At 48.7% G+C, this 17,849-nt stretch overlaps 1 protein-coding gene across 1 annotated transcript in view; it reads left to right on the forward strand.

Moving 5' to 3' along the window:
* Positions 1–10,937, forward strand: part of LOC138373661 (protein argonaute-2-like) — a 42,587-nt gene extending 31,650 nt beyond the window's left edge. The window contains exon 4 of the mRNA XM_069340005.1: positions 10,822–10,937. Within this exon, the coding sequence (XP_069196106.1) occupies positions 10,822–10,937 (116 nt within the window). The remainder of the gene's footprint in view (positions 1–10,821) is intronic.
* The last annotated feature ends 6,912 nt before the right edge of the window (positions 10,938–17,849 follow it).

Genomic DNA, 17,849 nt, shown 5'->3' on the forward strand with positions numbered 1-17,849 from the left:
ACAGCTATACGCTTAATCTTTGACGAAACTCACAGCTATACGTTTAATCTTTGACGAAACTCACAGCTATACGCTTAATCTTTGACGAAGCTCACAGCAATAAGCCTAATCTTTGATGAAGCTCACAGCTATAAGCTTAATCATTCACGAAGCTTACAGATAAGCTTAATCTTTGACGAAGCTCACAACTATAAGCTTAATCATTGACGAAGCTCACAGCTATAAGCTTAATGTTTAAAGAAGCTGACAGCTATAAGCTTAATCTTTGACGAAGCTGACAGATATAATCTTAATCTTTGACGAAGCTGACAGCTATAATCTTAATCTTTGACGAAGCTCACAGCTATAAGCTGAATCTTTGACGAAGCTGACAGCTATAAGCCTAATCATTGACGAAGCTCACAGCTATAAGCTTAATATTTGACGAAGCTCACAGCTATACGCATAATCTTAGACAAAGCTCACAGCTATAAGCTTAATCTTTGACGAAGCTCACAGCTATAATCTTAATCTTTGACGAAGCTTACAGCTATAAGCTTAATCTTTGACGAGCTCACAGCTATAAGCTTAATCTTTGACGAAGCTCACAGCTATAAGCATAATCTCTGACGAAGCTCACAGCTTTAAGCCTAATCTTTGACCAAGCTCACAGCTATAAGTTTAATCTTTGACGAAGCTCACAGCTATAAGACGAAGCTCACAGCTATAAGTTTGATCTTTGACGAAGCTTACAGCTATAAGCTTAATCTTTGACGAAGCTTACAGGTATAAGCTTAATCTTTGACGAAGCTCACAGCTATAAGCTTAATCTTTGACGAGCTCACAGCTATAAGCTTAATCTTTGACGAAGCTCACAGCTATAAGCTTAATCTGGCCAAGCCCCGCGTACTGGCCGCCATTTTTAAATCCCACCAGCGGTGTTCCGCCTCATCTGCAACACCCGCAATTCATCTGTGACTTAAGACTGAAGTCTTAAATATTCATTCTTTCAGTCTCTACCTTTTTTGATACGCCTAATTTCATTTATTGTAAACTGTCCCTAAAGTTTTACGCAAATTTAGCGGCGAACATTGTGTTCGCTGCCTTGGTGGCATCGTACGTGCATCGTACGTGCATCGTATATGCATCGTACGTCCATCGTACGTGCATTGTATGTTTAAATAAATATCGTAATAAGTCAAGCACATTCGTTAAGCAAGACGCGCGCTCTTTGAAAACTACACCACTACACACACTATCGCCACTACACACTCTATCGCCACTACACACTCTATCGCCACTACACACTCTATCGCCACTACACACTCTATCGCCACTACACACTCTATCGCCACTACACACCATCGCCACTACACACTCTATCGCCACTACACACCATCGCCACTACACACCATCGCCACTACACACAGGAAGTGTGTAGAGGGTAGTAGTAGGCAGCCAGGGAAGACACAAGTGTGGGACGGCGGTCCACGAATTAGTTCAGTATTCTCAGGATATTTACGTACCAGTGAGGCCAAAGCATAGTTTTGGACATATGAAGGGTACATCAACGCAGTGATAGCGTATTAGATAAGAAAAAAATTGAAAAAAAAACGAGTTTGTGGCAAGACAGTGGCACCAGCGGGCTGAGAAAGGAATTTGGACAACCACGTGTAGAGGAGCTCTGGGGCCAGATTCACGAAAGCACTTACGCAAGCACTTACGAACGTGTACACCTTTCCTCAATCTTTGACGGCTTTGGTTACATTTATTAAACAGTTTACAAGCATGAAAACTTGCCAATCAACTGTTGTTATTGTTATAAACAGCCTCCTGGTGCTTCGGAGCTCATTAACTGTTTAATAATTGTAAACAAAGCTGCCAAAGATCGAGAAAAGATGGACAGGTTCGTAAGTGTTTGCGTAAGTGCTTTTGTGAATCTGGCCCCTGGCCTACAGGGACGTCAACAATTAAGGCGGACATCGCTCCATAAATCACCTAGTTGTGCTTCGGATGCTTACTTGGAGGTGAGCGACTCTCAAAGTCAGTCATACACGGTCTACAGTGTTCTTGATATAATAATTAGCTTTGGATTTAATTAAAATACGAAAAATTAGCTCGAGAGTCTCAGCTTAGTACTAGTTTTTTCACACCTGTGTGTTACATTACACAGCCACCGACTAGCACCCCCCCCCCCTCACCAAACACGCCAATGTAAACACATGCACGCACAAACCAACCTACCTCCAACCTCACTCCTCACCACCGTGACTGACCTTCCGTCCACAAGCCTCCTGATTGCCCCCCTTCCTCTCTCTCCCTCGCCCCTTGGCTCACCTCGCCCCCTGGCTCTCCCTCTCTTCCCCTCACTCTCTCTCCCTCACTCCCTTTCACTCCCTCTCCCTCCATTTCTCCACCGGTTAACCCGACCCCCTACCGTGCCACCCCCACAATAAACACACACACACACACACACACAATATACAAGAAGGGTGACAGGCAAGAGGCACTGAACTACAGGCCAGTTTCCCTAACTTGTATACCATGCAAGGTGATGGAGAAGATCGTGAGGAAAAGGCTCGTAGAGCATCTGGAGGGAAATAACTTTGTAACACACCACCAACATGGGTTCAGAGATGGTAATTCGTGCCTCACAGGTATTCTTATAGAATAGAATTCTATTATCATAGAATTCTATGATCAGGCAAAAAAAAATTAGGCAGGAAAGAGAAGGGTGAGCCGATTGCATTTTCTTGGACTGCCAAAAAGCCTTTGACACAGTATCACATAACAGGCTGTTAAAAATGTTGGAGCAACAGGCAGGGGTAAATAGGAAGGTGCTCTAGTGGATAGTAGTAGGCTGTGAGGCGAAGCTGGAGTGTCCTCTCCAGGGCGCAAAGCCTGGGTAGGTAGATATGGAGGAGAAGCTGTTACCCATGCAGCAGGTCCCCCCTCTCCACGTTGCTGAAATTAACCAATAGAAAGACAAATGACAATACACATGGTTCCAGCAACGTCGCAGGAGCTGCCAGAACGAGGTCGACGTCAACAACGAACTGCCTTAGGGGCTCTAGTGGATAAGGGAGTACTTAAGCAATAGAAAACAGCGAGTAACGGTGAAGGGGAGACATCAGAGTGGCGAGATGTCACCAGCGGAGTCCGACAGGGCTCAGTACTTGGACCCATCCTGCTTCTAATATATGTAAACGATCTTTTGCTGATGATGCAAAAATTATGAGAATAATCAAGACGGATGAAGATAGACAGAGACTACAGGAAGATCTGGACAAACTGGAGGAATGGTCTAGAAAATGGCTGCTAAAGTTCAAATCAGGAAAGTGTAAGGTAAGGAAATTAGGGGAACCCTTCCCCTAATTTATGGTACCTTGTGTTCAGCAGGAGGCTGAACACAAGGTACCATCTGGGAGGTGAAATCCTGCAGGAGTCAAATACAGAGAAAGATCTGGGGGTTGATATCACACCGAACCTGTCCCCAAAGACCCACATCAAAAGGTTATTTTCAGCGGCATATGCCTAGACTGGCCAACATAAGAAGTGTCTTTAGAAACTTGTGTAAGGAATCGTTCAGGACCCTGTATACCACTTATGTCTGACCAATCCTGGGAAATGCAGCTCCTGCCTGGAGTCCATACCTAGTTAAACATACCTAGTTTCCCCGGTTGAGAGGCGGGACCAAAGAGCCACAGCTCAGCCCCCGCAAGCACAATTATGTGAGTACAAGACAAAGTGAGAGAAGATTCAGCGGTATGCCACCAGGCTCGTCCCGGAACTGAGAGGTATGAGCTACGAGGAAAGGCTAAAGGAGCTGAACCTCACGTCCCTGGAAATCAGAAGAGTAAGGGGAGATATGATAACCACCTACAAAATTCTCAGGGGAATTGACAGGGTGGACAAAGACAATTTCTTCAGCACAGGTGGGACTCGAACAAGGGGACACAGGTGGAAACTTAGTACCCATATGAGCCACAGAGACGTTAGAAAGAATTTTTTCAGTGTCAGAGTAGTTAATAAAGGGAATGCACTAGGCAGTGATGTGGTGGAAGTTGACTCCATACACAGTTTCAAATGTAGATATGATAGAGTCCAGTAGGCTCCGGAATCTATACACCAGTTGATTGACAGTTGAGAGGCGGGACCAAAGAGACAAAGCTCAACCCCCGCAAGCACAATAGGTGAGTACACACACAGACACACACACACACACACACACACACACACACACACACACACACACACACACACACACACACACACACACACACACACACACACATACACACACATACACACACACACACTCACACACACACACACACACTCACAGGTCAAGCGGGATGGTAAGACAACAGAACGAAGCTGGAGGAGAGGAACTGGACTTAGTCACACATGGAGATGATTGCTAAGGCATGGAAAGAAGTCAGTGAGGAATTGAAGGACCTGAGGGAAACTATATGTAAGCTGCAGATAGAACTAAGTGCAGCACAAGAGGAGATAAAAAGCCTAAAATCAGGCCCTCCTCAGACTCTGGCCCAGGGGACCAACCCCCAGGTACCAGGAGATGTAGCTATGACAGGGACCCCTACAATGGGTCCAACCTTTTGCTGAAATGCTGAAGATCCCAGATGCTATGTGCACAGTCAAGGAAGTTGTAATGAAAACAGTAACCTCACAGGAGGCCGCTAGATGCACAAGCCAGCTAATGGAAAGGAAAAGAGCTGTAGTAGTGATAGTTGTGAAGGAGCAAGAGGGTTCCACAAGGGAGAAATGGAGGACTAAAGACAAAGCTGCAGTGGCAGGGATATTAACGGAGATAGGAATGGAAGGGGCTGAACGAGACATAGACCAGTTTTTCCTGATTGGCTAGTACAACAGAGACAAAAAGAGAGTGATCAAGGTAGTATTCAAGAGCGAGGTCATCAAAAAGGACATCCTAGTAAAGAAGAGCAAACTGAGATATGCAAGGAATTACAAAGAGGTATATCTTCAGAGGGACATGACCAGGGACGAGATAGTAAGGGCAGCAGATACAAGGAAAAGGTGCAGGAAGAGGGAAGGGAGACAGGGAACCTCAGCCTCCAACCCAGCAATCCCAGGGGGGAGTGGGGAACCCCAATTCAGCAACTCAGGAACCCCAGAGGGGACTGCAACACCCCAGCCCACCACTCACTAGGGCTCCCTCTAACCCCCAGCACAAACCCTTCCTTGCCCCTGCACAATGCCCATCATATCACCCAAATCCTCCCTCTCCCCTTACCCCGAATATCCCCTGTTTTCCCAGCCCCTGGTCTTCTTCCTGCCCCAGGCAGGCCCAGGAAAGACCTAAGCCCTCCATCTCCCCCCAAACCCCAGTCAACTACACCACAGGAGGGCGTACCCTCTCCCCAAGTAATCCCTGCTCCCTCACCCCCCAGGACTTCTTCCTGCCCCAAGCAGGCCTGAGGAAGACCTAAGCCCTCCATCCCCCACTCCACCTCCCCCTGAACCCCTGGCAACTACCTCACAGGAGGATGAGCCTACCCAAGTTGCAATGACCATGGAACAACTTGCTACACTTGTGGGGAGTGAGGGTGAAATTGGATATAAGAAAGTGAGCTTCAAGTTAATGTACTCAAACATTGATGGGATTACCAAAAAAGCAAGTGAACTGGCAGAAAGGGCACAAGAAGAAAACCCTGATGTAATAGGACTAACGGAAACAAAATTGTTAAGAGTCATAACAGATGCTGTGTTTCCAAAGGACTACTATATAGTAAGGAAAGAGAGGGAAGGGAGAGGAGGTGCAGGAGTGGCCCTGCTGATAAGGAAGGACTGGAGTTTTGATGAGATGGAAATTCCGGGCTGTGACAGGTTCAGAGATTACATAACATAATGGGTGGAAGGGTAACAATGGGTGGACCTAAGACAATAGTGGCCAGTCATTTACAACCCTCCCCTAAATGACAGAAGACCCAAACAGGAGTTTGATAGGAACAACATGGTAACCAATATTATAATTGAGAGAACAGCTTCAGTTACCTGCAGGAATGGCTCAAGGCTCTTAATCATGGACGATTTCAACCATGGAAAGATAGACTGGGAGAATGGGGGACCCACATGGTGGTGCAGATACATGGAGAGCGAAACTCCATGTGTCTGCACATGGAGTTACACATCATCACTACACACACCATCACCACTACACACAACATCGCCACTACACACAACATCGCCATACCACTAACCACCATCACCACTACACACACCATCACCACTACACACCATCACCACTGACACACCATCACCACTACACACCATCATGACTACACACCATCACCACTACACACCATCACCAATACACACCCATCGCCACTACACACACCATCGCCACTACACACACCATCACCACTACACATAGACCATCACCACTACACACACCATCCCCACTACACACACCATCCCCACTACACACACCATCCCCACTACACACACCATCCCCACTACACACACCATCACCACTACACACACCATCCCCACTACACACACCATCACCACTACACATAGACCATCACCACTACACACACCATCCCCACTACACACACCATCACCACTACACACCATCACCACTACACACCATCACCACAACACACACCATTCCCACTACACACACCATCCCCACTACACACACCATCACCACTACACACACCATCACCACTACACACACCATCGCCACTACACACACCATCGCCACTACACACACCATCCCCACTACACACACCATCCCCACTTCAGTAGATCTTAGTCCTACCACAATCCCAGTACATTTAAATCCGTCAGCAGCTGGCGTGTACGAGGATATACCGTGAAGTATTTCCTGACCTTCAGCTGGCCTCCGGGTCGTCTCATGAACCCAAATCTATTATTTTTAATGAGCATTCCCTTCCCCCCACGGCTCTTGGCACTCTTCCCCTTTCTCACCCTCATCCTCCTCTTCCCCCTTCCTCTCATCCTCCTCTTCCCCCATTTCCCCCTCTTCCCCTGTTCCTCACAATAGACAAGAGAGGCGTCAAAATTTCGACGAAGCAAAATTTTTGGGAGTGGATCGCTGACGTTCCTTTGAACATGTGGTGAGCCCGTGCTGATTGGGTCTCGATTTGGCGTGATTGGACACAGCCCTTGTCTGGTGGTGAACGAGGGCTGAACGGAGGGAAGACTCGCTAACATGGGAGAGGGAGAGTTGATAACGTAGTGGAAGGTGAGCAAGTGGAGCAAGGCTGAGTTAGTGGTAGTTGATTGAAGGAATGCTTGATTAATATGATATAATATTGAAGATGTTGAGGAGAGAGAGAGGGACACCCATATTATATATATATATATATATATATATATATATATATATATATATATATATATATATATATATATATATATATATATATATATATATATATATATATACATTTGAGTGAGGTGGGAAGGGTGATGTGGCATTAACACAAGACAGAACACTAGGGGATATTAATAGGGTATTAAAAGTATCAACACAAGACATATATATATATATATATATATATATATATATATATATATATATATATATATATATATATATATATATGTCGTACCTAGTAGCCAGAACTCACTTTTCAGCCTACAATGCAAGGCCCGATTTGCCTAATAAGCCAAGTTTTCATGAATTAATATATTTTCTCTAATTTTTTTCTTATGAAATGATAAAGCTGCCCATTTCATTATGTATGAGGTCAATTTTTATTTATTGGAGTTAAAATTAACGTAGATATATGACCGAACCTAACCAACCATCCCTAACCTAACCTAACCTATCTTTATAGGTTAGGTTAGATTAGGTAGCCGAAAAAGTTAGGTTAGGTTAGGTTAGGTAGGTTAGGTAGTCGAAAAGCAATTAATTCATGAAAACTTGGCTTATTAGGCAAATCGGGCCTTGCATAGTAGGCTCAGAAGTGAGTTCTGGCTACTAGGTACGACATATATATATATATATATATATATATATATATATATATATATATATATATATATATATATATATATATATATATATATATATATATATGTGTGTGTGTGTGTGTGTGTGTGTGTATGCGCGTCTTCTAGCTGTGCAAGCTTCCCATGCCGGGGACTTCCTGTTGGCAGTCCCTAATTCCGCCTTGGGCACCCGCCTGGACCATCGGACCCTAAGTATTGGTGTTGCTCTGCGCCTTGCCGCCCCTATCTCCACCGAGCACCGGTGTATTTGCGGCCATGCACGGGCAGACCAATACGGCAGCCATGGTCTCATCTGTCGTAAGACACAGGGAAAGATTGCCAGACATGAAGCAGTCAATGACATCATCAAGAGAAGTTTGGCTTCAGCTGGGTGCCCAGCACAAAGGGAACCTCAGTTGTGCAGGCCTGACAACAGCCAAAAACGCCCAGATGGAGTCACCCTGCAGCCGTGGAGGGAAGGTAAACAGGTCGTGTGGGACTACACGTGTGCATCCACATTGGCTGATACCTATCTACCTTACAGCGCAGCTGAGGGAGGCGGGGCGGCCACCTCCAGAAAACTAACAAGTACAGGGACCTAGAACGTTGTTACAGATTCGTGCCAATAGGCTCTGAGACTCTGGGCGCCTGGGGTAAATGTGCACTTAAGTTCCTGAAGGAGCTGGGCGAGGAACTCATTGGGAAGACTAGAGACCCAAGAGCGGCCAGTTTTATGTTCCAGCGCCTCAGTGTCGCTGTTCAGAGGGGAAATGCGTGCTGTATCTTGGGTACGCACCCGACCCCCGAGGAGCTGGACGAGGTCTTCGAACACTGAGTGGTATATTGTTATATAAGTGTGTGTTTTCTGTAAACTGTAGCATTGCAATAAAATCAAATAAAAAAAAAATAATAGGGGTGGTAGGAGAGGAAAAGATTAAAGTATTCAGTGAGAATCCACAAGGTCTTCTCTGAACACTATTTATTTTCTTCTTCGAGGATGTGGGTCCCTTTAATTAAACCAGTGGTGGTACCCCTATATATATATATATATATATATATATATATATATATATATATATATATATATATATATATATATATATATATATATATATATATATATATATATATACCTTTCAATATCTTTCAGGACCCTTTCCGCCTGAAAGATATTGTTAATAGGAACGTTATCCCTACAGACAAAAATCAGAGGATACAACTGACGATTTACTATAAAACCAAAAAAACGGCCAGCCTACTCATGAGAAACTCTCCAGACACAAAGCTGAACGCTTTAAAAGAGACCAATGTCGTCTATGCCTTCAAATGCCCTCTTGGGGACTGTAAGCCTCAAAAAAACTCAGTATATAGGCAAGACAACAACATCTCTTTCCAGGCGTTTAACGATGCATAAACAACAGGGCTCCATTAAGGAACATATAATCTCTTCCCACAACCAAACCATCACCAGAGAAATCTTAGCAAACAACACAGAAATCATCGATAGATACAGCGATAGCAGGCGGCTTGACATCTGCGAGGCACTACACATCAAGAAGTCAACACCAGCAATCAACAGCCAATTAATGCACAATAATATTCTACCAACTTCAAGACTCCGCTCCAATATAGAAGCATCAAGAAATATGGGCCAATAGGCACTCTGCAATTACTTCCATTCTTACCTTCAATACCCATTGTTTCGTGTTCTATCCTGTGTTGAAAGTTTTGTTCACCTCATCCAAAACTGTTGTAACATATCACCTCACCCAAAATGCGGGTATAAAATGAAAAATGAAAGCTGTTTAAATCATAGCATAAGAACTCTGTTTAGTGCTTGCAGGTAATAGTTGTGTGTGTAAACAAAAAGTCTTTGAAAATGTAATAAGTTATTACGAAACGCGTTCAAGTGTCGCATCAGACTAGAAATAAAAATGAATTTTGGAGAATTGATTTTTCAATTACCATCAACAGTGAAAAGAAACATGAGAAAGATCGAGAAAATTCGTGTTAGAATTATTAATCTTACTTTTTCGGTCATATTTAATAATATATGTCTACAGGAAAGACTGCTACCAAAATATACTAATATATATATAACTGAATATATATATTCGGTTAGTTCTCACCAATATTCCATGCCTAACCCCCCCCCCCATCACATAGGAGCCCAGCCCCAGGTTCAACTACTCTCATAACTACCTAACAACCCCCGCTGGCCGTGACCTCTGACCTCCACCATAAACAGCTCACGCAGCAGCCTGGTGTCAACCTGGAGCCGCCTGGTATTGCCACCTCCGGCCCTCCCTTATGCCCAACGGTGCGCACAATACTGAACATGAAGACAGAATACTGAACATGAAGACAGAATACTGAACATGAAGACAGGATATTGAACATGAAGACACAATACTGAACATGAAGACAGAATACTGAACATGAAGACACAATACTGAACATGAAAACAGAATATTGAACATGAAGACAGGATATTGAACATGAAGACAGGATACTTAACATGAAGTCAGAATACTTAACATGAAGACAGAATACTGAACATGAACTCAGCATGTTGAACATGAAGACAGAACGCTGAACAATACTCGTAGCATTAAGTAGTAGTGTACAATTCGACACTATATATACTTAGGTCAGAATCGTGTTGGTATTACCTCATATTTCCAATCACCTTATACTTGTTCCTGGAGTTTATAACCCAGTCGGCGTAGCATTTTCTTAAGTAAACAAACCAATGAATTGATTGTTTCCCTCATCCAGTCAAACTGTAACTCCGTCTGTTTATGGCTGATAAGCCATAAACGTTGTCCCCGTTTGCAGGGTCGGTGTTCGATTCCCCGATTATCCAGGTAGCTGGATTCTTCACTCGGACATCGTTAAACTGTGTCCTCATATTGACTGACGTCCACAAATTGGGTACATCTATGGATGTTTAATAGTGAAAAGACGATGTGTTTGTGTTGCCTCAGCCTAAGTGCGCCTACAGGACTTAGTTCTTGGGTTCCGCATTTTCTGTTTGTCGGTTGTTTTAAACAATGAATTTCTATGATATCTATATGATAACGTATGTATGATATCGGCCTTGACTACCGTCTTCTGTAACTCATGATTGCTCTTTCTAGTGTTACACTTTACAAGCATTTCATCTTCATCATCGATGACTATTAGGATCTTACATATCGAGATCATATCTCATCCTTCCATTGACATTTAATGTAATAAGATCCAGCGGGAATAATCTTGCCACACGCTCAGTTCTCTTCTTTACGAAGCGGGCGCCATGGACGGGCCCCCATGAAGCGGGTCCCATGGACGGGGCCCCATGAAGCGGGTCCCATGGACGGGGCCCCATGAAGCGGGTCCCATGGACGGGCCCCCATGAAGCGGGTCCCATGGACGGGCCCCCATGAAGCGGGTCCCATGGACGGGCCCCCATGAAGCGGGTCCCATGGACGGGCCCCCATGAAGCGGGTCCCATGGACGGGGCCCCATGAAGCGGGTCCCATGGACGGGCCCCCATGAAGCGGGTCCCATGGACGGGGCCCCATGAAGCGGGTCCCATGGACGGGCCCCCATGAAGCGGGTCCCATGGACGGGGCCCCATGAAGCGGGTCCCATGGACGGGGCCCCATGAAGCGGGTCCCATGGACGGGGCCCCATGAAGCGGGTCCCATGGACGGGGCCCCATGAAGCGGGTCCCATGGACGGGCCCCCATGAAGCGGGTCCCATGGACGGGGCCCCATGAAGCGGGTCCCATGGACAGGGCCCCATGAAGGAGCCGCTGATGTGTGTGAGTACACATGTGCCACAGGAGACAAGACAGACACACACCCTCCCTGACAGAGTAAATTTTGCGACGGAATTTAATTGAACAAAACCACCTCAATTTATTCGTTGAGGTCGAGAACGTCAAAAACACGTGGTGGTAAGGCGGGTTGATGGTTGATGCCCTGTTGACACACAGCTACGACACCACACAGCTACGACACCACACAGCTACGACACCACACAGCTACGACACCACACAGCTACGACACCACACAGCTACGACACCACACAGCTACGACACCACACAGCCACGACACCACACAGCCACGACACCACACAGCTACGACACCACACAGCCACGGCACCACACAGCCACGACACCACACAACTACGACACCACACAGCCACGACACCACACAACTACGACACCACACAGCTACGACACCACACAGCCACGACACCACACAGCTACGACACCACACAGCCACGACACCACACAGCCACGACACCACACAGCTACGACACCACACAGCCACGACACCACACAGCTACGACACCACACAGCTACGACACCACACAGCTACGACACCACACAGCCACGACACCACACAACTACGACACCACACAGCTACGACTCCACACAGCCACGACACCACACAACTACGACACCACACAGCTACGACACCACACAGCTACGACACCACACAGATACGACACCACACAGCTACGACACCACACAGCTACGACACCACACAGCTACGACACCACACAGCTACGACACCACACAGCTACGACACCACACAGCCACGACACCACACAGCCACGACACCACACAGCCACGACACCACACAGCTACGACACCACACAACTACGACACCACACAGCTACGACACCACACAGCCACGACACCACACAACTACGACACCACACAGCTACGACACCACACAGCCACGACACCACACAACTACGACACCACACAGCCACGACACCACACAGCTACGACACCACACAGCCAAGACACCACACAGCTACGACACCACACAGCCACGACACCACACAACTACGACACCACACAGCTACGACACCACACAGCCACGACACCACACAACTACGACACTACACAGCTACGACACCACACAGCTACGACACCACACAGATACGACACCACACAGCTACGACACCACACAGCTACGACACCACACAGCCACGACACCACACAGCCACGACACTACACAGCCACGACACCACACAGCTACGACACCACACAACTACGACACCACACAGCTACGACACCACACAGCCACGACACCACACAACTACGACACCACACAGCTACGACACCACACAGCCACGACACCACACAACTACGACACCACACAGCCACGACACCACACAGCTACGACACCACACAGCAACGACACCACACAGCTACGACACCACACAACTACGACACCACACAGCTACGACACCACATAGATACGACACCACACAGCCACGACACCACACAGCCATTACACCACACAGCTACGACACCACACAGCCACGACACCACACAGCCACGACACCACACAGCTACGACACCACACAGCTACGACACCACACAACTACGACACCACACAGCTACGACACCACACAGCTACGACACCACACAACTACGACACCACACAGCTACGACACCACACAGCTACGACACCACACAGATACGACACAACACAGCTACGACACCACACAGCTACGACACCACACAGATACGACTCCACACAGCTACGACACCACACAGTATGACACCACACAGCCATTACACCACACAGCCACGACACCACACAGCTACGACACCACACAGCTACGACACCACACAGCTACCACACCACACAGCTACGACACCACACAGCCACGACACCACACAGATACGACACCACACAGCTACGACACCACACAGCTACGCCACCACACAGCCATTACACCACACAGCTGCGACACCACACAGCTACGACACCACACAGCTACGACACCACACAACTACGACACCACACAGCTACGACACCACACAGCTACGACACCACACAGCTACGACACCACACAGCCACGACACCACACAGCTACGACACCACACAGCTACGACACCACACAGCTACGACACCACACAGCCACGACACCACACAGCCACGACACTACACAGCCACGACACCACACAGCTACGACACCACACAACTACGACACCACACAGCTACGACACCACACAGCCACGACACCACACAACTACGACACCACACAGCTACGACACCACACAGCCACGACACCACACAACTACGACACCACACAGCCACGACACCATACAGCTACGACACCACACAGCAACGACACCACACAGCTACGACACCACACAACTACGACACCACACAGCTACGACACCACATAGATACGACACCACACAGCCACGACACCACACAGCCATTACACCACACAGCTACGACACCACACAGCCACGACACCACACAGCCACGACACCACACAGCTACGACACCACACAGCTACGACACCACACAACTACGACACCACACAGCTACGACACCACACAGCTACGACACCACACAACTACGACACCACACAGCTACGACACCACACAGCTACGACACCACACAGATACGACACCACACAGCTACGACACCACACAGCTACGACACCACACAGATACGACTCCACACAGCTACGACACCACACAGTATGACACCACACAGCCATTACACCACACAGCCACGACACCACACAGCTACGACACCACACAGCTACGACACCACACAGCTACCACACCACACAGCTACGACACCACACAGCCACGACACCACACAGATACGACACCACACAGCTACGACACCACACAGCTACGCCACCACACAGCCATTACACCACACAGCTGCGACACCACACAGCTACGACACCACACAGCTACGACACCACACAACTACGACACCACACAGCTACGACACCACACAGCTACGACACCACACAGCTACGACACCACACAGCCACGACACCACACAGCTACGACACCACACATCTACGACACCACACAGCTACGACACCACACAGCTACGCCACCACACAGCCATTACACCACACAGCTGCGACACCACACAGCTACGACACCACACAGCTACGACAAAACACAGCTACGACACCACACAACTACGACACACACAACTACGACACCACACAGCTAAGACACCACACAGCTACGACACCACACAGCTACGACACCACACAGCCATTACACCACACAGCTACGACACCACACAGCTACGACACCACACAGCTACGATACCACACAGCCATTACACCACACAGCTACGACACCACACAGCTACGACACCACACAGCTACGACACCACACAGCTACGACACCACACAGCTACGACACCACACAGCCATTACACCACACAGCTACGACACCACACAGCTACGACACCACACAGCCATTACACCACACAGCTACGACACCACACAGCTACGACACCACACAGCTACGACACCACACCGCTACGACACCACACAGCTACGACACCACACAGCTACGACACCACACAGCTACGACACCACACAGATACGACTCCACACAGCTATGACACCACACTGCTACGACACCACACAGCCATTACACCACACAGCTACGACACCACACAGCTACGACACCACACAGCTACGCCACCACACAGCCATTACACCACACAGCTGCGACACCACACAGCTACGACACCACACAGCTACGACACCACACAGCTACGACACCACACAGCTACGACACCACACAGCTACGACACCACACAGCTACGACACCACACAGCCACGACACCACACAGCTACGACACCACACAGCTACGACACCACACAGCTACGCCACCACACAGCCATTACACCACACAGCTGCGACACCACACAGCTACGACACCACACAGCTACGACACCACACAGCTACGACAAAACACAGCTACGACACCACACAACTACGACACACACAACTACGACACCACACAGCTAAGACACCACACAGCTACGACACAACACAGATACGACTCCACACAGCTATGACACCACACAGCTACGACACCACACAGCCATTACACCACACAGCTACGACACCACACAGCTATGACACCACACAGCTACGACACCACACGGCTACGACACCACACAGCCATTACACCACACAGCTACGACACCACACAGCCATTACACCACACAGCTACGACACCACTCAGCCATTACACCACACAGCTACGACACCACACAGCCATTACACCACACAGCTACGACACCACACAGCTACGACACCACACAGCTACGACACCACACAGCTACGACACCACACAGCTACGACACCACACAGCTACGACACCACACAGCCACGACACCACACAGCCACGACACCACACAGCCACGACACCACACAGCTACGACACCACACAACTACGACACCACACAGCTACGACACCACACAGCCACGACACCACACAACTACGACACCACACAGCTACGACACCACACAGCCACGACACCACACAACTACGACACCACACAGCCACGACACCACACAGCTACGACACCACACAGCCACGACACCACACAGCTACGACACCACACAGCCACGACACCACACAACTACGACCCCACACAGCTACGACACCACACAGCCACGACACCACACAACTACGACACCACACAGCTACGACACCACACAGCTACGACACCACACAGATACGACACCACACAGCTACGACACCACACAGCTACGACACCACACAGCCACGACACCACACAGCCACGACACTACACAGCCACGACACCACACAGCTACGACACCACACAACTACGACACCACACAGCTACGACACCACACAGCCACGACACCACACAACTACGACACCACACAGCTACGACACCACACAGCCACGACACCACACAACTACGACACCACACAGCCACGACACCATACAGCTACGACACCACACAGCCACGACACCACACAGCTTCGACACCACACAACTACGACACCACACAGCTACGACACCACATAGATACGACACCACACAGCCACGACACCACACAGCCATTACACCACACAGCTACGACACCACACAGCCACGACACCACACAGCCACGACACCACACAGCTACGACACCACACAGCTACGACACCACACAACTACGACACCACACAGCTACGACACCACACAGCTACGACACCACACAACTACGACACCACACAGCTACGACACCACACAGCTACGACACCACACAGATACGACACCACACAGCCATTACACCACACAGCTACGACACCACACAGCCACGACACCACACAGCCACGACACCACACAGCTACGACACCACACAGCTACGACACCACACAACTACGACACCACACAGCTACGACACCACACAGCTACGACACCACACAGCTACGACACCACACAGCTACGACACCACACAGCTACGACACCACACAGCTACGACACCACACAGCTACGACACCACACAGCCACGACACCACACAGCTACGACACCACACAGCTACGACACCACACAGCTACGCCACCACACAGCCATTACACCACACAGCTGCGACACCACACAGCTACGACACCACACAGCTACGACACCACACAGCTACGACACCACACAGCTACGACACCACACAGCTACGACACCACACAGCTACGACACCACATAGCCACGACACCACACAGCTACGACACCACACAGCTACGACACCACACAGCTACGACACCACACAGCTACGCCACCACACAGCCATTACACCACACAGCTGCGACACCACACAGCTACGACACCACACACCTACGACAAAACACAGCTACGACACCACACAACTACGACACACACAACTACGACACCACACAGCTAAGACACCACACAGCTACGACACCACACAGCTACGACACCACACAGCGATTACACCACACAGCTACGACACCACACAGCTACGACACCACACAGCTACGACACCACACAGCTACGACACCACACAGCTACGACACCACACAGCCATTACACCACACAG

Source organism: Procambarus clarkii, chromosome 43, assembly GCF_040958095.1.
Source record: "Procambarus clarkii isolate CNS0578487 chromosome 43, FALCON_Pclarkii_2.0, whole genome shotgun sequence".
Taxonomy (NCBI): Eukaryota; Metazoa; Arthropoda; class Malacostraca; order Decapoda; family Cambaridae; genus Procambarus; species Procambarus clarkii.